The sequence below is a fragment of the Eubalaena glacialis genome, chromosome 4 (genome assembly GCF_028564815.1).
Source record: "Eubalaena glacialis isolate mEubGla1 chromosome 4, mEubGla1.1.hap2.+ XY, whole genome shotgun sequence".
Taxonomy (NCBI): Eukaryota; Metazoa; Chordata; class Mammalia; order Artiodactyla; family Balaenidae; genus Eubalaena; species Eubalaena glacialis.
Window position 1 is genome coordinate 55,581,323 of NC_083719.1, and position 25,330 is coordinate 55,606,652.

Here is a 25,330-nt window from a genome sequence, read left to right on the forward strand (position 1 = left end):
GGGCTGTGTCGCGGAAGCGCCCACCTACCTGGAAGGTCCCCGGGAGGCGGGACCTCCAAGAGGGTTCCGCGCTGAGCCCGGGTAGGGCTGGGTGGTTTCCCTTGTACCTGGAGCTGAGCCTGGGCTCCACCGCTCCTCTCGGCCCACGAGGGGATGCAGCTACCGGAAGGTAAGGCTGCCGCGGCTGCGGCTGCGGTGTATATATGTCCTGGAGACGCGAGTCCATCGCTGCCTTCACGCCTTCCCAGACTCTCATGGCTCCTCCTCCCGACCTGCCCATCCCATCTGGGGATGAGACGGGTCGGGGTGCAGAGCTCTGGCCTGGAGCCGGGGCACGCGAGCTCATCTCGGCTTTCCCTTGACTAGCAGTATTAACGTTGGACAAATGTGTGAGCTTAGTATCCCCAGTGCAGTGTGTAGGATGGTGGTGGGTTTGCTAGAAATACTCTTCAGGTTCTCTTCTATCTCTGACGTCTCATTTCAGGAACCTGGTACCATCAAGGACAGTTGCCTGCTTTTTAAAGGAGGTAACTGTCAGTCTTGCTTTCAAAGAGCGACTAGAATCCTGACTATAACAACAGTCTGCGTCTTTTATTTCGACCTGCCAACTGTGTTTTCCACCTATGTACCTCTTTGAAACCGCAAAGCAAAAACTTCCCTAGTCGTGAACAATTTCTATGTGTGTGTGTATGATTTGTTTTCTAGTGTGTGGAAGTATTTACACATAAATTATGTGTGAATCCAAACTATAAAGCTCAGTTTACAGGTTTGTAGACCTTAAAAAACTTTCTTTCTGGCTAACTTAAAATTGGTGAGTTCACTAGTTTGTATAAACATTGAAGAACTATGAAAGTCAGAAAACACTGTTGCCAAAAAATTTCGTAATAACGTATTCAAATAACAACAGTTATAGAAAAAGTTTACAGTAAGATATAAAGTCTTTGTCCAAAGTAAGTGATAAGTCTGAATTCATTGTATGGTGCTTTTTTTTGTTATTATTTTTGAAATTTTGGAAAATTTTTTGAAATTTTATAATTTGAAATGTGGGGAATTTTAATTTTCAGTATGAAAACTACACAAATAAAATTGTTTAATTTTTCTTAATGACAAAAGGTAGGTACACAAATGTGTAGTTTTTCTGTTTTCTCTAATACATTATTGAGTTCGTAGGAAAAACGTTACATCACCACAGATAATTTGACAGTTATAGTCATTAAAAGTAAAATTTATTTTAGCATTTTGATTTCTTGCTGCATGTATGTTTGCTGTGTTCTCTTTCACTAGTTCTTGAGCCTTAACTTTATTATGTCGTTGATTTTTATCAATATATATTAATTACTTCTGTTTTACAGTTTTTCTTAATTTGAGAATTTTTTTTGTCTTTTTTTCCCCTAGGTGAATTATACTTTAATGTACTACAGGTTGTATGCTATGGATGGGAACTATTAAAGTTTATAATGTCAAAAACTTTTCTTAGACCAAAGGTGTCTTCCACAAAGGTATGATACACTAAAATGGCCATGTGATAACTGCCAAAAGGAGTTATAAATTTTTATATGTGTTCCCAATGACTTATTACTGCTGTGAGAGTAATGGTGCCCAGTATTTGTTGTAATTAGTGATCTAAAACGTTCAATAATAAATTGTGAAACAACTGTACACTGAAAACACAACCTTAATTTTGAAAAAATGTTTATTTACAATCCTGGTCACAAAGAAAAGGCGGAAAACTCTTGAATGAAAGAGCAATAGAAGAAAAATACATGAGCTGTAGTTGGTGTTATAGCTTAACAACAAGCCCTGCTTCTTAGAAATTATGTGGTTCAGTGTGCCAGTTCTCAACAAGGCTAGCGGGTGGGTAGGATGGGTATCAGACAGTATACTGAAAGTTAGCTGTTTTCCTAGTGGTGGATCTGATTTTTCTCTTACTCTAAGTGAATTATTTAACTTTGCTGTTTCTCTTCCTCTTCCTCTTTTTTTTTTGAAGTAAATGGAAATCCACATTTACATAAGAAATAAAACTGTAAAATGTATAAGTAACATGGAGATTGGAATCGCTAGATCAGAATTGCTATCAAGAGTTTTACTACTACTACTATTTTTATGTACTCTTAAAAATAGAGGAAAGGAGCCAAAATTGTAATACTAGTAATAGTCTTTTTAAAGAGGAGGAAATGAATTGGGTAGCTATGACTAAAATTTTTTTTCCAAAAAGTCTTCATTTCTTTACCCACTGCTGATCATAATCCTAGATTCTGTTTATAAGAGGAATGAAGTTTAATTTCACATTCATAAAATACTTGTAAGTATTGCTTCTCCCGAGCCTACTTTCAGCTCCAACCTTTGTTTTTTGTTTTGTTTGTCTCCCAGAAAGCAACACTGTCAAATAAATCGTTCACAACTATGGCTGAGTATTCTTTAAGGAAAATATAATCTTGTTAGTCAGGCAGGGAATTACAAAAGTCAGGTACTAAGCTAGATTTTTTTAGATTTATACTGTTGGAATGTTAAGAAAAAGTCCACTTTTAAAATTCTAATTATTAAAAAAAGAACGCTTTTTAATACTCCTAAATATTTTTAGGTTAAAATTGCTTAACTTAGCATTTTTCTCTATGTATTCTTACAGAGGATTTTAAAGAAAAGGAAATGTTGGAGGGAAACGTAGAGGGGTTAATAGTTTCTATAGACCAGAAGACCATGAAATAGAACTCACTGATTTTCCTGCTCTATTAAACCAGTACTCTTTTTCCTAAACAAATCTGACAAATCACCCTCCCTGAAAAGCCTGCCTCCCTTTCATAAACATGTTAGTTGCTTCATGAGCTGAAGAAAAATATAATCAAGTCATAATTACAAACTATTCATAGCTTCAGTATTCTTAGACCTATCTTCACATATCTTAAAGCCAGTAGGGATTATTTGAATGTATAAAATGGTTCTTAGTTTGTGTATTAACCTGGTCAAGGCAGAAGTGTTACTTTTCTTACTGCTCTACATGGTTAAAATAATGCCTTTTTTTCTTTATTCTGTTTTACTTCTTTTTTGGTAGGTAATTTTAATATTTGTGTTTCAGGGCTACAAATGAGTTTTTAAAGTATCAGTCTAATCTGTATTCTGGGAAGATTATAATTAATAAAAGGAATTAAGTTTGTATTCTCTATTCATTTATATGACATCCATCATTACCATGGTCAAGTAGATAAGTATACATTTATGCTTATTGTAAAGTACAAAAATGACTAATACAGAGTCAATTTTATTTAAAGAGTTAATTTGTGAGATTTTTATTTTAAATGTTACAAGTATAAGAATTTTTTTAATAGAGTAGTTTAGTTATATAGGGAATAGATGAAAAAAAAATATAATAGTGTTTACATGGTTTCTTTTTTTCAGATAACAAACTGGGTAGACTCATCATTTGATGATTTTTCGGAGACTACAAGCATCTCTACTATTACTGCCACATCATTAGGTGTGAATAACTCAAGTCTTAGAAGAAAAAAGGTGTCTTCCACACTAGAAAGTAGCAAATTTCCAGCTAGAAAAAGAGGAAACCTATCTTCCTCAAAGCAGATTTATGGTCTAGAAAATTCAAAAGAATATCTGTCAGAAAATGAACCATGGGTGGATAAATACAAACCAGAAACGCAGGTAATAAATGGCATACAAACAAGTCTACGTAATTTCGTTTCAGGAAGGAGAGGGATGTGCATTTTCAGATATTATTCATAAAAATCTTTCTGCCTAAATGAATTAGAAAAATAATAATAATTTCTAGGTTTTTTATATTCCAAGGCTCAAATTTTCCCAACAGTTATTCAGACGGTATACCATTGGTTATTTGTCTTCGATTTAATTTAACCCCCAACATAGACTTGATCCATTTAATTTTTTGCTAAATGTAATACCCCTCCCTATTAATCCTCTTCCCAAATGTATTACAGGATTTTAAAATATTTTATAATTGCATATGTGCCTCAAATTTTCATATACTGGGGTCAGTTTAAGAATAGAATTTTTCCATATCAATATAAAGAATTGAATTAAGTATAATCAAAAGGACCTTTTTATTACTATATCATGTTACTTGTTTCTAGTTTTTTTTATTAAAAATGTGTAGATTAACCTGTGCTGATGTATCAAAAATTTTTGAGTTAAAATGTTTTATTTTAAACTTGAAAATTTTAGCATGAACTTGCTGTGCATAAAAAGAAAATTGAAGAAGTTGAAACCTGGTTAAAAGCTGAAGTCTTAGAAAGGCAGCCAAAGCAGGTAACTAAATAAGAAATGTGTTTAAAAATATTTGGCCTCAGATGTTTCTCTGGCTTATAGTTGGTTATAAGAAGTTAAAAACTTTCATGTTGACTTTGTTCTCGTAAGTCCAGATCACCTGCAGTAGAAAGCTGTCTGACCTTACTACTTCTTCCTCATTAAAACACTCAAGAGACTTTGCGTTTCCCCCTTGACTTGTACCTCTTTTTCCCTCTTATATATAAAGCATAGTAAACCATTAGGGTGCTAATATATTTAGCATATCAGATTATCTCACACTAAAGCAAGTAGGCAAATTACATATTAGTTTTTGTATTAAATATAGCCTAAAATAGTCATTCATCTTACGCTTATGTTTTTTCTTTCACTTCCTAATTCCATAATTACCCTTGGCCCCCAAGCTAGAATATTCTCTCTCTCTCTTTTTAAACTTTTTTAATTTTGAGATTCTTGAAACATAAAGAAAAAATAGAATAGTAAAAATAGAATAGTAAGTGAATATTCATGTACCTGTAAAAATACCCATCATTTTCTCCCATGAGTATTTTAACGTAAATTATAAATGTTTGGCATTTAATTCTCTAATGTTATCTAATGCTCAGTTCACACTCACATTTTTCCAGTTTTCTTTTATATCTGGTTTGTTACAACCAGAATCTAATCAAGGACCACCCATTACATTTGATTGTTCTATCTCTTAGGGCTTTTAAAATCTAGAACAGTTGCCTTCACCTTCTCTTTCCACAAGCCGCACAGCATGACCAAAAAATAAATAAATAAATAATAAAATTAAAGTGTAACTGGCTCTTCTCTGGGTCCAGGTATACAGGCCCTTATTTACTGTAGTTAATAAAGGTAAACAAATGAGCAAGGATTACAGCCCACCATTATATGTAGGACATCTTCCCCTGATAATTTTTCAGTTTTAACTTTTTTATCAGATTTACTGAATGAGGGAATGTTACTGGTAGCTGCATCCTCTGGTCTGTCTTTAGAGTCCTGTCTCTGGTAATATATTTCTTAATATACATTTCTTAAAGAATCTGATATCTAAACTGAGGTTTTTCCATAAGAATATTATACTTATATAATATTGAAGTATATAATCCAAAGAGAGGTCTGTATTAAGATTGAATTTTATGAGTTCAGGTAACCCCTAAAAATACTTGTTTCAGACATTACCTCTTTAATCTAGCTGAAGTTGTTTTAATTTGGCTACTGAGTAGTCCTTGGGAGGAACATAATGCAAGAATTGAGGAATTATCAGAAGCTATGCTTAGAAGTTCAGGAAATAAGATTCTCTTATCTAAAGCTGGTTTATTCCAGCTAGCATCGTGAAATTTAGTCTGCTTATACCCGACATTCAGTAAATATCTGTAGAGGTAATTAATATTTAGAAAGAATATTCAAACATAATATTCTAGCATTCCAATGATTTTGATTTTTTATTCATGTTTATATTTGGTTTTAGGGTGGATCTATTTTATTAATAACAGGACCCCCTGGATGTGGAAAAACAACAACTATAAAAATACTATCAAAGGAGCATGGTATTCAAGTACAAGAGTGGATTAATCCAGTTTTACCACAATTCCAAAATGATGATTTCAAGGAGATATTTAATCCTGGTAAGGTTTGCTCTGAAGGTAGTGGAAATAGTGGGGAAAGTCTGCTTTACAGGAGGTTTGTAACAAGCCCCCCCATCTATATCTTAAAGATTTCTAAGACCCTATTGGGTATATGGGTTTTTTTGTTTGTTTGTTTATTTTTAAAATTTATTTATTTATTTTTGGCTGCATTGGGTCTTCGTTGCTGTGCGCGGGCTTTCTCTAGTTGCAGCAAGCAGGGGCTACTCTTCGTTGCCGTGCACGGGCTTCTCATTGCGGTGGCTTCTCTTGTTGCAGAGCACGGGCTCTAGGCACGCGGGCTTCAGTAGCTGTGGCACATGGGCTCAGTAGTTGTGGCTCGCGGGCTCTAGAGCACAGGCTCAGTAGTTGTGGCGCATGGGCTTAGTTGCTCCGCGGCATGTGGGATCTTCCCAGACCAGGGCTTGAACCCGTGTCCCCTGCATTGGCAGACGGATTCTTAACCACTGCGCCACCAGGGAAGCCCAAAACTTATTATTAAATTAAATTAAAACTTACTGTTATTGAAAACAGCTCATTTATAGTCATGCACTAATTGGGAGAAGCTTCAATGAGTAGGCAGAGTCATAAATATTTTTACCAATTGTATGACTTTTATACTAACAGCTGTGTTCTGAAATCAGTTAACTCCATATTACCTTCATTGGTACAGAAAAGTTACTGTTGTTCATAGTGACTTTTGTCTTTTGAAATGAATATTCTATTTTAAATTTGAACAGTTTTGCCTAATTAAAAAGCAGTCTACAATATTATGTGCTCCTTCATGTATATGTAAATGTATTCATTAATGTATATGTATATTACGTACATATGTATAATATTGGTGTGTATATTTGGTTGAAAATAAAAGTGTTAAATATGTTTCCTTTCAGAATCAAGCTTCCATGTATTTCCTTATCAGTCTCAGATAGCAGTTTTTAAAGAGTTTCTACTAAGAGCGACAAAATATAACAAACTACAAATGCTTGGAGATGATCTGAGAACTGATAAGAAGATAATTCTAGTTGAAGTAAGGACAGCTTTTGAAATTCTGCTATAACTATTGAGTAAACAATTGTAAGATATATTTTATGTGATAATGACATTTACTCTCTCCATAGTATTAGTACTGGTAAAATATAACATAAAGGCTTTGTGTAATAGAAGAAACCTAAAGTTTTTTGCAGTAAACTTGGATAGAGTAGCTACAGGTTAATGAACTTTAAGAATTTAATGGCCTAAGTATAGAAAGGCAAAACACATTTGGAAAGTGACGTCTTAGTAAAAATATTATAATCTGTAGTGACCCTAAGGAATTTGCTATCAAAATCCCATTGATGTGCATTACTATTTAGGATATCAGCTATCTGATGTCTCCCTTAATTTCTACAAAAGTTCTGGTTACAGTACATTGAATAGATAACATTTTTCCTGTTTTGGTAAATATAAATCTGAAAATAAATTTACATGGGAATAAAACTGAGCTAATATTTCTCCTTTGTTTTTGGTAGGATTTACCTAACCAATTTTATCGAGATTCTCATACTTTACATGAAGTTCTGAGGTGAGTTTCAGTGAACTTTTCTAAAACTCCAGATTAAATGGCAGGTGGTTTAAATTTCAACCTTGCTTGCTATCTTTTTTCTTTTTTTAACATCTTTATTGGAGTATAATTGCTTTACAATCGTGTGTTAGTTTCTGCTTTATAACAAAGTGAATCAGTTATACATATACATATGTTCCCATATCTCTTCCCTCTTGCATCTCCCTCCATCCCACCCTCCCTATCCCACCCCTCTAGGTGGTCACAAAGCACCGAGCTGATCTCCCTGTGCTATGCGGCTGCTTCCCACTAGCTATCTATTTTATATTTGGTAGTATATATATGTCCATGCCACTCTCTCACTTGGTCACAGCTTACCCTTCCCCCTCCCCATATCCTCAAGTCCATTCTCTAGTAGGTCTGTGTCTTCCCATCTTGCCCCTAGGTTCTTCATGACCTTTTTTTTTTTTTTTCCTTAGATTCCATATATATGTGTTAGCATATGGTATTTGTTTCTCTCTTTCTGACTTACTTCACTCTGTATGACAGACTCTAGGTCCATCCACCTCACTACAAATACCTCCATTTCGTTTCTTTTTATGGCTGAGTAATATTCCATTGTATATATGTGCCACATCTTCTTTATCCATTCATCTGTTGATGGGCACTTAGGTTGCTTCCATGTCCTGGCTATTGTAAATAGAGCTGCAATGAACATTTTGGTACATGACTCTTTTTGAATTATGGTTTTCTCAGGGTATATGCCCAGTAGTGGGATTGCTGGGTCATCTGGTAGTTCTATTTTTAGTTTTTTAAGGAACCTCCATACTGTTTTCCATAGTGGCTGTATCAATTTACATTCCCACGTATGGTAGTTCTATTTTTAGTTTTTTAAGGAACCTCCATACTGTTTTCCATAGTGGCTGTATCAATTTACATTCCCACCAACAGTGCAAGAGGGTTCCCTTTTCTCCACACCCTCTCCAGCATTTATTGTTTGTAGATTTTTTGATGATGGCCATTCTGACCGGTGTGAGATGATATCTCATTGTAGTTTTGATTTGCATTTCTCTAATGATTAATGATGTTGAGCATTCTTTCATGTGTTTTTGGCAATCTGTATACCTCCTTTGGAGAAATGTCTATTTAGGTCTTCTGCCCATTTTTGGATTGGGTTGTTTGTTTTTTTGATATTGAGCTGCATGAGCTGCTTGTAAAGTTTGGAGATTAGTCCTTTGTCAGTTGCTTCATTTGCAAATATTTTCTCCCATTCTGAGGGTTGTCTTTTCGTCTTGTTTATGGTTTCCTTTGCTGTGCAAAAGCTTTTAAGTTTCATTAGGTCCCATTTGTTTATTTGCTTGCTATCTTTTGTTATTTTAGGAAGTACGTGCAGATTGGTCGATGTCCTCTAATATTTATAATCTCTGACAGTCTCAGTGGAGGTAATAATCAAAGGTTACTGTTTCCCAAAGAAATTCAGGAAGAGTGTGCTATATCAAATATTAGGTAAGAATGAAATTTCTGCTTAAAATTTCATATACATACTGTATTTTTTAATTAATCACGTAACCACTATCTTTCTTTATAAAACTTTGACAGTTTCAACCCTGTGGCACCAACAATTATGATGAAATTTCTTAATCGAATAGTGACAAAAGAAGCTAATAAGGTAAGTCTTTTAAGAACTGATTAATTTGAATCTTACATTGTAATTATAGAAAGCCAAACTTAAGTAGTATTATATAAACTTGAGGCGTTAGAGATACAAACTATTTCAGTTTTTAAAATTAAAAAATTTTAATTACACTCATAAAGCACGTCATTTTAGAAAATGTAGGAAATACTAATTTTAAAAATCCTTAACCTTTTTCTACTTCTAAACTTAATTTTCTTTTTCACATTGAGGTAAATTTCCCTTTGCTTGGCTTAGTGTTCTAAATTGTATCTGTTATCAAGAAGCTGTTTTCTGGCATCTAGGTCCATTAGTCAGCAACAGTCCAATTCTACTTTTGTCCTGTTGTCACTTTTTAAAGATTTAATATATTTTTTATTTTGATAAAAAAACATATTATAAAATTTACCATCTTAACCATTTTATTCCAGCTTTATTGAAATATAACTGACATATAACATCATGTAAGTTTAAGGTGTATGACACATTGATTTGATAAACTTATGTAATGAAAAATGATTACCACCATAGGGTTATCTAACACCTCCATCATGTCATGTAATTACCATTTCTTTTTTGTGGTGAGAACATTTAAGATTTTTTTCTCTTAGCAATTTTCAAATATGTAATACAGTATTATTAGCTATATTATGTATTAGAAATATCTTAACCATTTTTAACCATCCAGTTCAATAGTGTTAAGTATACTAACATTGTTCTGAAATAGCTGTTACTTTTTTTTTTTTTTTTTTAATTTGGTTGCGCGGAGTCTTAGTTGTGGCAGGTAGGCTCCTTAGTTGTGGCATGCGAAATCTTAGTTGCGGCATGCATGTGGAATCTAGTTCCCTGACCAGGGATTGAATCCGGGCCCCCTGCATTGGGAGCACAGAGTCTTATCCACTGCGCCATCAGTGAAGTCCCTGAAATAGCTGTTACCTTTTCCCCCCATAAATTTATTTTTTTTATTTATTTATTTATTTGGCTGCTTTGGGTCTTCATTGCTGCATGGGGGCTTTCTCTAGTTGCGGCCAGCAGGGGCTACTCTTCGTTGCGTGCATAGACCTCTCGTTGCAGTGGCCTCTCCTGTTGCAGAGCACGGGCTCCAGGAGCGCGGGCTTCAGTAGTTGTGGCACGCGGGCTCAGTAGTTGTGGCTTGCGGGCTCTAGAGCACAGGCTCAGTAGTTGTGGTGCATGGGCTTAGTTGCTCTGCGGCGTGTGGGATCTTCCCAGACCAGGGCTTGAACCCGTGTCCCCTGCATTGGCAGGCGGATTCTTAACCACTGCGCCACAGAGAAGTCCCATAGCTGTTACTTTTAACGCATCATTTTTTTCTATCTTTCAAATCAAGATGATGTTAAAATAAATTGATGAAACTTCTACTCCCAGCAGCATGGTTCTAGGGGGCCCTACTGCTATAAATCAACTGGATCTTATATCATAATATATTTGGAGTGCTGGATCACAGGAACTGAGGGAATTCTCCAAGGGAGAGGTTATTTTGAGGATTAAACAAAATAATGTATGTATGTAGAGCACTTAGCTGAATAAGTACAAGTATTAATAGTGAAATATTAGGAACACCCTGAGTCCAGTAATAGAGGGAGCAGTTACTGTGGTGAACTATTATGTCATTAATTAGCGTTTTGAAAATATTCAGTGACATGGGGAAATACAATTTAATGTCAAGTTAAAAATAACAAGATGCGAAGTTATATGATAATTCTAACAATAGAAATGGTGTTTCCAGCCCTTGATATATCTGTCAAGCCCTATGCAAAGTATTTTTACATACCTGATCTTATTAAACCCTCACCACAACCATACAGAATTATCCCCATTTTATAGGTAAGGAAGCTGAACTTTCGAGGGAAATAACTCGAATAATATTCCATGACTATTAAGTATCAGATGAGTTTAAGTTTTGTTCTGACTCCAATTCACTGTGCTAAAACAAAACATACAGTTGTCAATGACAACACAGTGCACATATATACATAAACCTATACATACTAGAAGAAATACATAAAAATGCTAAGTGTGATTCTGGATGGTAGGATTACTTGTGATTTTTTTATTGTCGTTTTGAAAAAAAATCTATGTTTTCTACTATAAGCATGATAATTATAAACTATATTTAAATATTTATTAAACATTGAAGAAATAAAAATAGTCAGCATCATACTACTGTATCACATTACTCACAACTTCTTTTAAGACTAAGTCATTAAATTGCAAATGGCATTTACTCTAGCAAGTTAGTAAAAGGAGATACCATAACTTCTTTGTTATGTGGTTAATGTGCTTTACCTAAATAGTTGACCTGCAAGAATTTTAGAACTAGTATACTTTTGATATCATCATTGATATGTTACATAAAAGGAGCAGCAACAAGCACAATATTTACATATAAATATAAATCAAATATAAAATCAAATGTTATGATACTGTCTGGAGTGTCCAAGGATGATAATGATAGTATAAGAAGATTTAAAGGAGAGTTTAATCTCTGGTATTCTGTAGCTTAGTTAATTATATTAGGGAAGAGTGTTGACATCTTAAGTGAATGAGTTATAATAAAGAGTGTTGAATATCTTAAGTGTTTTTCTTTAAGTTTAAATAAATGTTTCTCTGTATTCATAGGAAGAAAGATCTTTAGTCTTTTCTGATATCATTAGGTATATAAAGTGTGGAAGGAACTGCTGATCATACATCTTAGCCATATTTGCCATGTTCACAGTAATTAACATCCATAGTATTTTCTTCAGCTACCAAGGATTATAATTTGAAATTATATTTCCTTACTGGCAAGTAATCCATATCTAGAATTTTTCAAAAACAAGTACTCCTCTCAAAACGATTTTTAAGGTAAATGTATTCCCAATAAAAGTAAAGTTAATCTGGAAGAGAAGGCATGAGCAAGAAAATTTTGTAAAAGAGTGATGAAGAGAGACTTGCTGTCTAGGTATTGGAACATAATATGATGAAACTATAGGAAGTACAGCAGTGTGGTATTAGCACAGTAATAGACAAATGGAAGAATAAAATGAGAAGACAGCACAGAAATAGATCAGTATGTGTAAATGGGAATTTTTTATATAATGGAAGTGGCATTTTACATCACTGGGGAAGGAAAGTAGACTATTATGGTTAACAACTGGTGTTGGAACAATTGGATATTCATCTAGAAAAACATAAGGTTGCCTCTTTAGTTCATACTATGCACAAAAATAATTTAAACCTTGATTAAAGATTTAAATACAAAAATTAGAAGAGTATTAGGAAAAAATACTGACTTTGGGTTGGGGGAAAGTCTTCTAAGCAAGAAACAAAAACCTGAAAGCCATGGATTTACTTCAGAAAAAATGGAAAACTTAGGAAATGACAGAAGGCATGGTAAACAAAGATAAAAAACAAGCATGAGAATGAAAGAAAATATTTGCAGTTTTTTAACAGAAAAGCATTAATACCTGAATATATTTTTTTATTTTTTATTTATTTTATTTTTGGCTGTGTTGGGTCTTCGTTGCCGTGTGTGGGCTTTCTCTACTTGCGGCGAGTGGGAGCTACTCTTCATTGCGGTGCGCGGACTTATTGCGGTGGCTTCTCTTGTTGCGGTGGCTTCTCTTGTTGCGGAGCACGGGTTCTAGAGCACAGGCTTCAGTAGTTGTGGCTTGCAGGCTCTAGAGCGCAGGCTCAGTAGCTGCGGCGCACGGGCTTAGCTGTTCCATGGCATGTGGGATCTTCCCAGACCAAGGCTTGAACCCGTGTCCCTTGCACTGGCAGACGGATTCTTAACCAATGCGCCGCCAGGGAAACCCCACTAATACCTGAATACATAAAAATATGCCTACAAAAAAAAAAGGCTAAGAATAGAAGCCAGTACACAAAGAAATACAAATGGATAGTAAACATGAGAGGTGTTCAGCCCTACGTAGTAATGAGAGAAATTCATATTTAAACCAGGTAACATTTTTCACATATCAGAGTACAAAAAATTTAAGATTTATATACAGGGTTGCCAAAGGTACGGAAAAATGAACACTCTCATCTACCATTGCTAGGAAAAATAAAACTGGTAAATGTTACAGACACTTTGAAGGGCACTCTGCTTCTACAGAAATGTTCATGCATGTTGGCAAAGGTATACAGTTGACCCTTGAGCAACATGGGTTTGAACTGCATGGGCCACATATATGTGCATTTCTTTCAGTAGTGAATGCTGCAGTACTACTGATCCATGATTGGTTGAATCCGAGGATGCAGAACCACGGCTACAGAGGGCAAACTATAAGTTACACTTGGATTTTCGACTGTGAGGAGGGCTGGCGTCCCTAACCCCACATTATTCAAGGGTCAGCTGTATATATAGTATATATATAGGTCTGGAATAGTAAAAAAGTGGAAACAATGTAAATGTCCCTTCATTTGGGGAAATATTAGTTAAATTACTGTCTACCCATAATATTTTTTTAAAATTATATAGACTTAAAGGTACTAACATAGAAAGATCACAAAGAATGGTATTAATTCATAGAATAATACATATGATATAATCCCACTTACGTTTAAAAAATTAACTCTGAATATACTTACAGATACTATATATACTTACAGATACTATATATACTTACAGATACTATATTTACTTACAGATATGTGTGCACAAAAAGTGGTCTGGAAAGGCTCCTCCTAAAGTGGTAACAAATGTTACAAAGTTGGGATCTGTGGAGCAAAAGGATAACTTTCATAAAGAACTTTTGAAACAGCTTTGGTTAATAAAGTTAAAAATATATTGAAGATCGTAGCACAGTACTATTTTTCTGTCAAGAGCTGAAATGGGATCATCTATGAACAATCACATGAATTCAGCTTAAGTTATGTTGTCAGTAACTATTAAGAGTTTCTGAGGGGGAAGAGAGGATAAGTTTTTCTTGTCTTATACTTGATCTACCAAGGGTGTGATAGGTGATATATCGTATTCACGTATTTATGCATTTGTGTGTGAGTGTGTGTGTGTATTTATCTATATATATTTGTATATATGTATGTATATAGTGGAAGAGAGAGAACTTCAAAATATAACCTAGTCCAAGTAAAAAAGTAAAACGATATTTTATAACCTTGAAATTTTACCTTAAACTGTGATGTCATTGACACTTGTACCTTCATAAGCAGACTGTTGTTTAACATGTAGGCTTTTTAGCATTCAAATTGGAAAGATTCTATTATACTTCCATTGAGTTTAGAAAATAGGTGGTTTTGTTTGTTTCTTGCTTAGAAAATAGCTTTTTTAATTTTAATTTTTTCATTTTAGGATGGAGGAAAGATTGTTGTCCCTGATAAAACTTCTCTAGAGTTGCTCTGTCAAGGATGTTCTGGTGATATCAGAAGTGCAATAAACAGCCTCCAGTTTTCTTCTTCAACAGGTAACTGGGAAAGATACACTCTTATGGTATTATATAGGTGACTAACTTTTTCTTAATTGTTCATGAAATGAAATTAAACATTTTAACTTAAAATTGGTATATACCTATCTCCACTTACTATTTTTTTATTGAGAAAGTGTAATAAAATTACGTATGTACACATGCATACACACACCACTATGAATGTGTCACCATATATATTTATATATCTGAGACAAAAGCTGATTTATTTACGTGGTTTGCCACTTTACCTTTCAAAGTTAATTTGGAATGAGACTTCCTGGGAGAAAATCCTGGCTCTGCCACTTCTCAGTGACTGAATCTTGCAAGTTACTTAATCTTTCCATGCCTTTATTTTTTCACCTTTTATATGAGAACCTGTCTGATCGAGATGTGTGAAGAGTGAGGTAATTCTTGTAGAGTGTTTATTCCAGTGCTTGACACACATTCAGTGCTCAAATGGCCAGCTGTTAATGAATTTAATAATAGTTCATATATGATATGTTTAACAAATGCATTTACACTTGTTAATATATAAAAGGGGTCCCTAGCCATGCTATAGTAAAGAGATAGCCCCACTAATAGCAATGAGTTAATTTTTGCACTTAATGATCATAGTTTACTGCATACAGTCTTCATCAGAAAACATTTAACAAGTGACCTACTTGATGCTTAACATTGAAGAATTGACCTTAAAGAATTAAAAGCTCTTTGGAGATCTCAAAATCCACCTGAAATCCTAGTTTCTACCCACAAATGTAACCTGTTCATTTAGTTACATCTTTGTTTTTCCAAATAACTCTGCAGAAATAGACATCCTAACACAACTGAAACCAGAATTCTGCTTCTTGCTGTAGAAACATAAATGTAAATTGTGCTTAGGTTCACTACTAGAATTAGGGATGGGTCAGTTTGGGATCCTAACTACCATTTATAACGTTATTGCTCTGAGCTCAGAAATTTCAGAGGGAAGAAAATAATAGTGGGTCAGGAACTGTATTAGCAATTATGTTTTTTCATTTAATTCTCAGACCAGCCTAATGAGATAGACAATAGTAGGATTCAAACCTAGATCCTGTGTTTTTCTAATACTCCAGGCTGGTTTTCTGAAGTCATGCATTCTGAGTTGTTTTTGTTTTGTTATAAATTTATTTATTTATTTATTTCTGGCTGCGTTGGGTCTTTGTTGCTGCGCGCGGGCTTTCTCTAGTTGCGGCGAGCAGGGGCTACTCTTCATTGCGGTGCGCAGGCTTCTTATTGCGGTGGCTTCTCTTGTTGCGGAGCATGGGCTCTAGGCACCCGGGCTTCAGTAGTTGTGGCACACGGGCTCAGTTCCTCCACAGCATATGAGGTCTTCCCGGACCAGGGATCGAACCCGTGCATTGGCAGGCAGATTCTTAGCCACTGCACCACCAGGGAGTCCCTGAGTTTTAAAAAGTAGATTTCCCAGTGAAATTTGAACATGGGCCTATTCATAAATTGGAGACTGCCCAAATCAGTAAAGAAGTAATATAGCATCATTGTTAAGCATGGATTGCAGAACCAGACTGTCTGGATTCAAATCACTTACTAGCTGCTGACCTTTAGCCAGTTACTTAACCTCTTTATGTCTCATTTCTTTACTCTGTATAATAATAGTTCTCCTCTGATAGGGTTGTTATGAGGACTAAATTAGTTAGTACATACCATGCACCAAGAATAGTACCTTGCCATTAACACCATGAGAAACCAAGGTGATATGACTATGTTAGAGTATGTCATTGTGTATGTGAAAATTTGAAATCTGTGTCATGACATACTTTTAGATGACATTTTATTTCGTTTTAATAGTTTAGTAACTGAAAGAGGACTCTGTATACTTCATAATTATTTATTAGAAAAACATTTAAATTAGAATACTTAGTGTAACTATATCTGAAATGTTCTCAGTTTTAATTTTCATATTTTAATTTTATTTTAAATGTTGTTTCTTGGGTGTATACTATTTAGGAAAGAACAATTTATGGCCAAGGAAAAAACGAATGTCTTCATTAAAATCAGATGCTGTGCTGTCAAAATCAAAAGGAAGACAAAAACCTGATAGGATATTTGAAAATCAAGAGGTCCAAGCTATTGGTGGCAAAGATGTTTCTCTTTTTCTCTTCAGAGCTTTGGGGAAAATACTATATTGTAAACGTAAGAAAACCTTATACATTTTTTAAAAATCTGTTATTATCTTACAATTGAAATAAAATACTTTTTTTTAAATGTCATATATTTGGTTCAGTTACAAGAAAGAGCTAGGACTAGGTCAGATACTCTTTGGCAGGGCCTAAGAAAGGCATAGCAGAAAAATGTATTTAGATAGAGTATTTTTGGATTATGAGTGGGATTAAACATTAAAACCAACTGTTGAAAAATCTTCAAATGAGAGGTGCTATATAATTATAAAGGTGGTGTTATTTTTAATAACTCCAGACATTTTTTTTAATAGGAGCATCTGTAAAAGAATTAGACTCACCTCGATTGCCTTCTCATTTATCAGAGTATGAGCGGGATACATTGCTTGTTCAACCTGAGGTAAAGTCTTTAATAACACTTAGTACTATTTACAGGCTGTATACTATTAATATTAAATGTGTGTCCATATAAATTTGACCACTGAATTTTTACCAAAATTATATATACTTCTTTTTATAGGAAGTAGTAGAAATGTCACACATGCCAGGAGAATTATTTAATTTATATCTTCACCAGAACTACGTAGATTTCTTCACGGAAGTGGATGATCTTGTGAGAGCCAGTGAATTTCTGAGTTTTGCAGATATCCTCAGTGGTGACTGGAATGTAAGACCATTTGACTTAAATGTTTTTGTTTATGACTATTTCCTCAGAATTGAGAAATAAAGTTTACTTTTATTCATACTGATTTGACATGATTTTAAGTAACTTCTTAATAACTATGACAAAATTAATTCATCCAACCCAGTGAAACTTCAGCAGTGAATCTGATTTTTCTATGATAATATACACTAATTTTTTCTAAAGTTATTTTCTGATTATAAAACTAATACATAGTCGGAAAACTTGACAACCATTGAAAAGTAGACAGAAGGAAAGGAACTGTGCCTCTATCTTTTCTTCTTTTTTTTTTTTTTGGCCACGCTGCGTGGCATGTGCTCTTAGTTCCCCGACCAGGGATCGAACCCATGCTCCTTCCAGTGGAAGTGTGGAATCTTAATAACTGAACCTCCAGGGAAGTCCCTTGTGCTTCTTGCTATACTTTCTGATGGTTTTGAAATTTATTTATTTATTTATTTGCACATTTGAAATTATTCACTCTAAAGTTTGTATTTTTTCTTAACAGTTTAACTCTGCTCTGACCGGTATAGTAGTTACTAGACACTTGTGGCTATTTAAATTAAATTAAAAATTCAGGGATTTCCCTGGTGGTCCAGTGGGTAAGACCCTGTGCTCCCAATACAGGGGGCCCCAGGTTCGATCCCTGGTTGGGGAACTAGATCCCACATGTATGCCGCAACTAAGAAGCCCGCATGCTGCAACTAAAGATCCCACATGCCGCAACTAAGACCCAGCACAGCCAAAATAAAAATTAAAAAAAAAAAATCAGTTCCCTGGTCACACTAGCCATATTTCCATCATTTAAACAGTTATGATACAGTTTCTGTTATATATTTAGAGTTTCATTATTCAGCGGTTGCATTTGCTTAATTTTTTTATATTGCTTCTTTTTTATTTTGAAATTTTCCAACCTGTTGACAAATAGAAAGAATACACAGTGAATACCTGAATACCTTTAACTTTTGTTCACCAGTTTTTCACATTTTTCCACATTTGCTTAATCTGTATTGACACACTTGTTTTGGCTGAATAATTGGAAAGTAATTGTAGCATCACAACACTTAACACTTAAGCATGCATAAGGACATTGCTTTATTACAACCGCAATACCATTGTCATACCTAAGAAAATAAACATAAATTCAGTAATATACTGTCCTTATTCCTGTTTCCCCAGTTATCTCAAAAATGTATTTAAAGTTATTTCCACCACCTCCATCCAACATCCAGTTAATATTCACGCATAGCGTTTGATTATTATGTCACAGTTGAATTTTCTTCAAAATTTTGTAGCACTATTATTTTTAGGGCTGTGGTGAGGTTGAAAAAAAATGAACATACAGTAACTAAATATGATTAGCCTTTTTTGGGGGTCAGTAGTACCAATAAGTACTGTTTTATAAATCTCTTATTTTCTTTATTTCACATCTTGTCTCCTTCTCTAGACGCGCTCTTTACTCAGGGAATATAGTACATCTATAGCTACGAGAGGTGTGATACATTCCAACAAAGCCCGAGGATTTGCTCATTGCCAAGGAGGAGGATCAAGTTTTCGACCCTTGCATAAACCCCAATGGTTTCTAATAAATAAAAAGGTAAAAAAAAAGAATTGTACATTTTCAAAGAGTGAACTATTTATGGTATGTGAATTATATCTCAATAAAGTTGGTTTTTTCTTTTAATTGAAAAAGAAAAATGATCTTTCATTCTTAATGAGAAATAGTTGCTAAGGCCCACAGTTTTCTTAGAATTATGATAAAACATAAAAAGGACAGTCTTCTTAAATGCTTAGTCATTTTTTTAAGGAAAAAGCACTCAAAAATTGAAAGCATATACCTATTTTATTGGCATCAAAGTATACAGGCCTACCTCGTTTTATAGCACTTTTAAAGCATTTCACAGATAATGCGTTTTTTATAAATTGAAGGTTTGTGGCAATCCTGCATCAAGCAAGTCTATCAGCACCATTTTTCCAACCGCATTTGCTCACCTCGTGTCTCTGTGTCACATTTTGATAATTCTAGCAATATTTCAAACCCTCTACCAGCAAAAAGAGTATGACTGGATGACGGCTCAGGTGATAGTTAGCATTTTTTAGCAATGAAGTATTTTTTAATTAAAGTATGTACACTGTTTTTTAGACATAATGCTATTGCACACTTAGGAGACTATAGTCTAGTGTGAGCATACCTTTTTTTTTTTTTGGCCACACCGAATGGCATGCAGGATCTTAGTTCCCCGACCGGAGATTGAACCCGTGCCCCCCTGCAGTGGGAGCGCAGTCTTAACCACTGGACCACCAGGGAAGTCCCAAGCATAACTTTTATATGCACTGGGAAACCACAAAATTTGTGTGACTTGCTTTATTGTGATATTCACTTTATTGTAGTGGTCTGGAACTAAACCCACAGTATCTCTGAGGTATGCCTGTAGTTATAATTATATTTTCGTTTCAGTTGAAAATAAATCCTGGCTTTACCTCTAACCATCTGCACAAGTTATTTCACTTAATATGCCATTAGTTTCCACAGCTATAAATATGGAGGATTGAATTATTTAGAGGTCAAAAACAGGTGGCTCACAAGTTGAATACAACCCACACACAGATTTTTTTAAATGAATTGCCAATCTTTAAAAACTAGTATAATAGTTAAAACTCAGATAAGGATTTCTGGCTTCAGAATTTCTGCGATCTCCTGAAAATAAAAATTGGAAGTAAGGCAACACTGGTCCATATTTCACATGGCAGCGGTCTGCTCAAGCCAAGTATGATCTGCTCCTTGGTGATGGGAGTGGTCAGTACCACCTCCCCCAGCTGTTCCACTGCACTGATTTCTATTAACTGCCTGACTCCTATAGCATCTGAATTTGTGACCCCCGGACTAGGTCATCTCTAAGATGTCTTCCAGTTTTAAATTCATATGGCTACATATGAACCTATCATTCATTACCTAAGAAAATTTTCATTGGATTTCTTGGAGAATTTCATTAGTTTTAAGCAATTTATGTCCCTTATTGACTTGCTTTGCACTGTATAGCATGTATATGAATTTTGCATTTGTTACATATAAATGATCTAAGACTGTGAGCACCCGAAAGGCAGAGATCGTACTTCTCTTATCATCACTGTAGCATAGTGCCTCTCTTAACTGAAGAAAATACCTTCTTTCATTGAGAAACAGTATCCTCACATAATTTGTGATATGTGTATGCTCATAAACAGAAGTCCTTTAATTTTTAAGTTTGTTTTTCTTCTACCTTAAGTCTTGTTCTTATTGCTGTTATATCAAGTGTGAAATAGTTGTGTAGATAAAATGCTTTGTTAGATAATGCTAGGACAGTTATAAAGGACTAATCAAGCTGCCCAGCGTGGCCAAAAAAAAAAAAAAGGGACTGATCAGATAAACTCTTAGAGTATATTTGTAGCATATAAACCCACATACTTTGTGATATAATAAACTTAGTCTAGGAATAAATATCCATATTTAAATTTTTATTTTTCATTTCACCATTTTTTTCTTTCTCTGCAGTATCGGGAAAATTGCCTGGCAGCAAAAGCACTTTTTTCTGACTTCTGCTTACCAGCTTTATGCCTCCAAACTCAGCTGTTGCCATACCTTGCTTTGCTAACCATTCCAATGAGAAATCAAGGTAATAACATGGGTTTTCCTTATCCCCAAGAAGTAGTGTTTTGTAACATTATGTTTTTGTGGATCAACTTATTCCTATGTACCAGTGACACTAAGTTTTTTTCCCCTTTATTTTTTGAATCAGAATTAATACATGCTTTTTGATTAAAAAAGAAAGAAATTAAATAATAAAGAAGTACATAAAGTAAAAATTGAAAGTCCCTTATAACCATGCGTAATTCCTTTTGACAGATTGGTGTAAATTCTTCTAGACTTTTTCCTGTGCGTATACAAATGTTAGATGTAAGCTTTAATTTTTTTTGTCACTTATCATGCATAGTGCTCCATATTTTATAATTCACGCAAAGGAGCTCTAGAGGCTGGGAAGTCCAAAATCAAGGTGCCATCAGATCCAGTGTCTCGTGAGGGCCTGCTTCCTAGTTTTCAGATGGCCATCTTCTCATTGTATTCTCACATGGTAAAGAGCAGAGTAAAAGAGAGCTCTCTCTGGGTTCTGTTATATAAAGGCACTGATCCCATTCATGAGGGCTCTACCCTCATGACCTAAGCACCTCCCAAGGCTCCATCTCCTAATAACATCACTTCAGGGGTTAGGATTTCAAAATATGAATTTGGGGTGACAGAAGCATTTAGTCTATAACAGCAACAATGCAAAAGTATATTCAAATCTAACTCATATTTTTTCAAAATTTATAATGATTTTATTCAACCTTATTGACAGGTATTTTGGTTGATTTCAATATTACAATCAGTATTCATTAATAGTATATTTACATTGTCTTTCCAAGTTTTGAAATTATAAATAATGCTAAAAAAAATTAGTATGCCTTTGGCAATACACATTTGCCTAGTTTATGTCTACTGAGGTTTGCCTTTTTTTGAACTTTACCAATTTTTCCATCAGTTGTTTCTCTTTTTTAATGTGTGTCTTAAGGGCCACATTTCATTAACAGTCCTAGGTCACATGTCTGTGGTGCTGATCTTCAAGGTAGAACAGAGAATTTGTGTAACATCGAAAATATTGCTAATCTACTACATAACTCATCAAACTTCTCAAGTTTTTTTAAACTTTCAGTTTTTTTTTTTTTTTTAATTATTTTTGGCTGTGTTGGGTCTTTGTTGCTGCACACGGGCTTTCTCTAGTTGCGGCGAGCAGAGGCTACTCTTCGTTGCTGTGGGCAGGCTTCTCATTGCGGTGGCTTCTCTTGTTGCGGAGCACGGGCCCTAGGTGTGCGGGCTTCTGTAGTTGTGGCACGCTGGCTCAGTAGTTGTGGCTCACGGGCTTAGTTGCTCCACGGCATGTGGGATCTTCCCAGACCAGGGCTCAGACCCATGTCCCCTGCACTGGTAGGTGGATTCTTAACCACTGCGCCACGAGGAAAGTCCAAAACTTCTCAAATTTTGAAGATAGGGTTTGCCTTATGAATTATCAGAAGAGAGGATTATAGAGTAAATGTCTGCCTTCATACAATGAGAGTCTCATCTTTTGAGAATATTGATACTTAAAGATTTAAAATATTCTGTATTTACAGGCAGAAGTGAGATGACTTTTGAGCAATGGGAATGATTAATCTGTGAGTCAGAATCCAGAGAGTTCCTTATCCTTGACTATTATTTTTAGATTATACTAGTTTTTATTTATTTATCGTTTTGGCTGTGCTGCATGGCTTGTGGGATCTTAGTTCCCCGACCAGGGATTGAACCCGGGCCCTCAGCAGTGAAGGTATGGAGTCCTAACCACTGGACCACCAGGGAACTCCCAGGTTATACTAGTTTTTAAACTTTATTTTGAAGTAATTTCAAACTTAGAAATTAGAAGAATGGACAAAGAAGTTCTTGTATATCCTTCACCAAGATTCCTCAGTGTTTCGTTTTTTACCATATTTGCCTTTTATTCTTTTTCTTTATACACACATGTACACAAATATATGTATTTTTTTCTGAACCATGTGTGAGTAAAGTGCAGACATTATGCCCATTATTCTTAAACACTTCAGCATGTACTTCCTGAAAACAAGGACATTCTCCTACATAACCACAGTATATACATCAAAATCAGGAAATCAACATTGATATATTAATGTTAATTTATAGTTTAATTATTAGACTCCATTTGTAATTTATAGACTCCATTCAAATTTTGCCAATTGTCCTAATAATGCCCTTTGTGAAATAACAATAAAAACTTGTTCTCTTGTCTAGAAATCCAATGCAAGATCACATGATACATTTAGTTACTTAGTTGCTATCTCTTTAGTCTCCTTTGATTTAGAATAGTACTGTGGTCTTTCTTCATCCATTACATTTTTGAAGCAGATTGTTATAACATGGACTGCCCCTCAATTTGGGTTTATCTGAGGATTCCTCATGAGTGGATTCAGGATATATATTTTGGGCAGGAATACCACAGAAGTGATGCTGTGTTCTTCTCAGTGCATCACATCAGGGGAATATGATGTCTATTTATACCATGCGGGTGAAGTTAACTTTTATTATTTGGTAAGATAACATCTCTCAGGTTCTCCAATGTAAAGTTATTAAGTGTTGTGTGGGGAGACACTTTGAGACTATGTAAATATCCTATTTCCCATTAAAATTTCACCCACTAGTTATAGCATCTTTTGATAATTATTTCCTGAATCCGTCATGGTTGGCAAGTGATTTTCTAATGGCATTATTCCTTCTGTATTTGTGTTAATAAATTCTGCTGTAAGGTATTGCTTCGCCTTCTTCCCCATTTGTTTGTTTGTTTGTTTGTTTATATTAGTATGGACCCTGGAGCTTTTTCAGCTGTTGTTTCTATCATTATTTATTTTGGACTTAAATTCTCCAGATTTGGCCAGTGCAAGCTGCTTTAAGGTAACTCTGTGCCTTTACTCTTAGAGTACTTTCTTTCCGATACAAAGTGTTCCCGGATTATTTCATACTCTCCCTACATGGACTTAGAAATCTCAATGAGTCCTGGTTCCTTTTAGTGGATATGGACCCATCTCCCACTTTGCCAAATATATTTACTTGTTTACTTAATCCCTATGTCTATAACCTATCTCCTGACAATGCAGGCTGCTCCTTCAGTCCCAGCCCTACTGCCACCAACTTACATTGGCACAGCCATTCACATTCTTTGTCCCACTCCTAGCTGTGGGACAATGAATCAGTTTGATTAGTAAGAGTCTCCTTGGACCAGAATCATCAGCATCACCTGGAAGCTTGAGAAAAATGCAGAATCTCAGCCTCAACCAAGACCTACTGAATTGATCTGCAAGATCAATTAGCAAGATTCTCCAGGTGATTCTTATGCAGGAGATGTTTGAGGAGTTTGAGAAGTATTGGTTTGGATTACTCACATTGGAATCATCTAGAGAATCATTATATCCACTAGAAAGTTCAGATTCCAGGATCACAACTCTTTAAGTTTTCCATATCAAAAAGCTGTTTTTTAAAAATCCTAATTGTATTGTGTAGTGGATTTTTAAAAAGGTAAGGTAGTGTTTGATTTGCAAACTTTAGAAGGTTTATAAAATTTAGTCAAAAATAGGATGTTTTGGCTTTTTTTTTTTAAGTCTTGTGGTCTGACTTTTATTTTTTTTTTAATTTATTTATTTTTGGCTGTGTTGGGTCTTTGCTGCGCGCGGGCTTTCTCTAGTTGTGGTGAGCAGTGGCTACTCTTCCTTGTGGTGTGCGGGCTTCTCATTGCGGTGGCTTCTCTTGTTGTGGAGCATGGGCTCTAGGCATGCGGGCTTCAGTAGTTGTGGCACGTGGGCTCAGTAGTTGTGGCTTGCGGGCTCTAGAGCACAGGCTTAGTAGTTGTGGCACATGGGCTTGGTTGCTCCGAGGCATGTGGGATCTTCCCTCACCAGGGCTCAAACCTGTGTCCCCTGCATTAGCAGGCGGATTCTTAACCACTGCGCCACCAGGGAAGCCCTTGGCTTTTCTTTTTATTCATCAATTTTTATCCCATTTCTTTCACTTTACTATGTCATTTCAGACATTTTCTCTTTATGTTTCTTCTGCTCATTTCTCTCTGTCCTCTTTTCTAGTCCTCCATTAGTGTTTGTTGGAATGCTTACAGGTATCTCACGTTTCATTCTGTTTTCTCTTTGATTGCATAATCTCTATCAGTCTGTGTTCCAGGTTACTGATTATTTCTTCTCCCAGTTCATATCTACTGTTGAGCCCCTGTAGTGGACTTTTCATTTTGGTTATTGTACTTATCAAGTCCAGAATTTCCATTTGGTTCTTTTTTGCAATTTCCTTCTCTTTACTGATATTCCCTATTTGATGAGTCATTGTCATTATAGC

The 25,330-nt window shown here is 35.1% G+C and overlaps 1 protein-coding gene across 2 annotated transcripts in view; it reads left to right on the forward strand.

The window, feature by feature from the left end:
• The first annotated feature begins 46 nt into the window (after positions 1-46).
• RAD17 (RAD17 checkpoint clamp loader component) overlaps positions 47-25,330 on the forward strand; it is a 29,336-nt gene continuing 4,052 nt past the window's right edge. Inside the window, exons 1-15 of one of the 2 annotated variants that reach the window (XM_061187878.1) lie at positions 47-169; positions 1,396-1,499; positions 3,394-3,651; positions 4,189-4,272; positions 5,744-5,900; positions 6,791-6,927; positions 7,409-7,461; positions 8,821-8,946; positions 9,040-9,109; positions 14,427-14,538; positions 16,528-16,713; positions 17,012-17,097; positions 17,218-17,364; positions 18,824-18,973; positions 20,909-21,029. In XM_061187878.1, coding sequence (XP_061043861.1) covers positions 154-169; positions 1,396-1,499; positions 3,394-3,651; positions 4,189-4,272; positions 5,744-5,900; positions 6,791-6,927; positions 7,409-7,461; positions 8,821-8,946; positions 9,040-9,109; positions 14,427-14,538; positions 16,528-16,713; positions 17,012-17,097; positions 17,218-17,364; positions 18,824-18,973; positions 20,909-21,029 — 1,807 coding nt within the window. In that variant the 5' untranslated portion in view covers positions 47-153. The remainder of the gene's footprint in view (positions 170-1,395; positions 1,500-3,393; positions 3,652-4,188; positions 4,273-5,743; positions 5,901-6,790; positions 6,928-7,408; positions 7,462-8,820; positions 8,947-9,039; positions 9,110-14,426; positions 14,539-16,527; positions 16,714-17,011; positions 17,098-17,217; positions 17,365-18,823; positions 18,974-20,908; positions 21,030-25,330) is intronic. The other variant, XM_061187879.1, reaches the window with a different exon arrangement.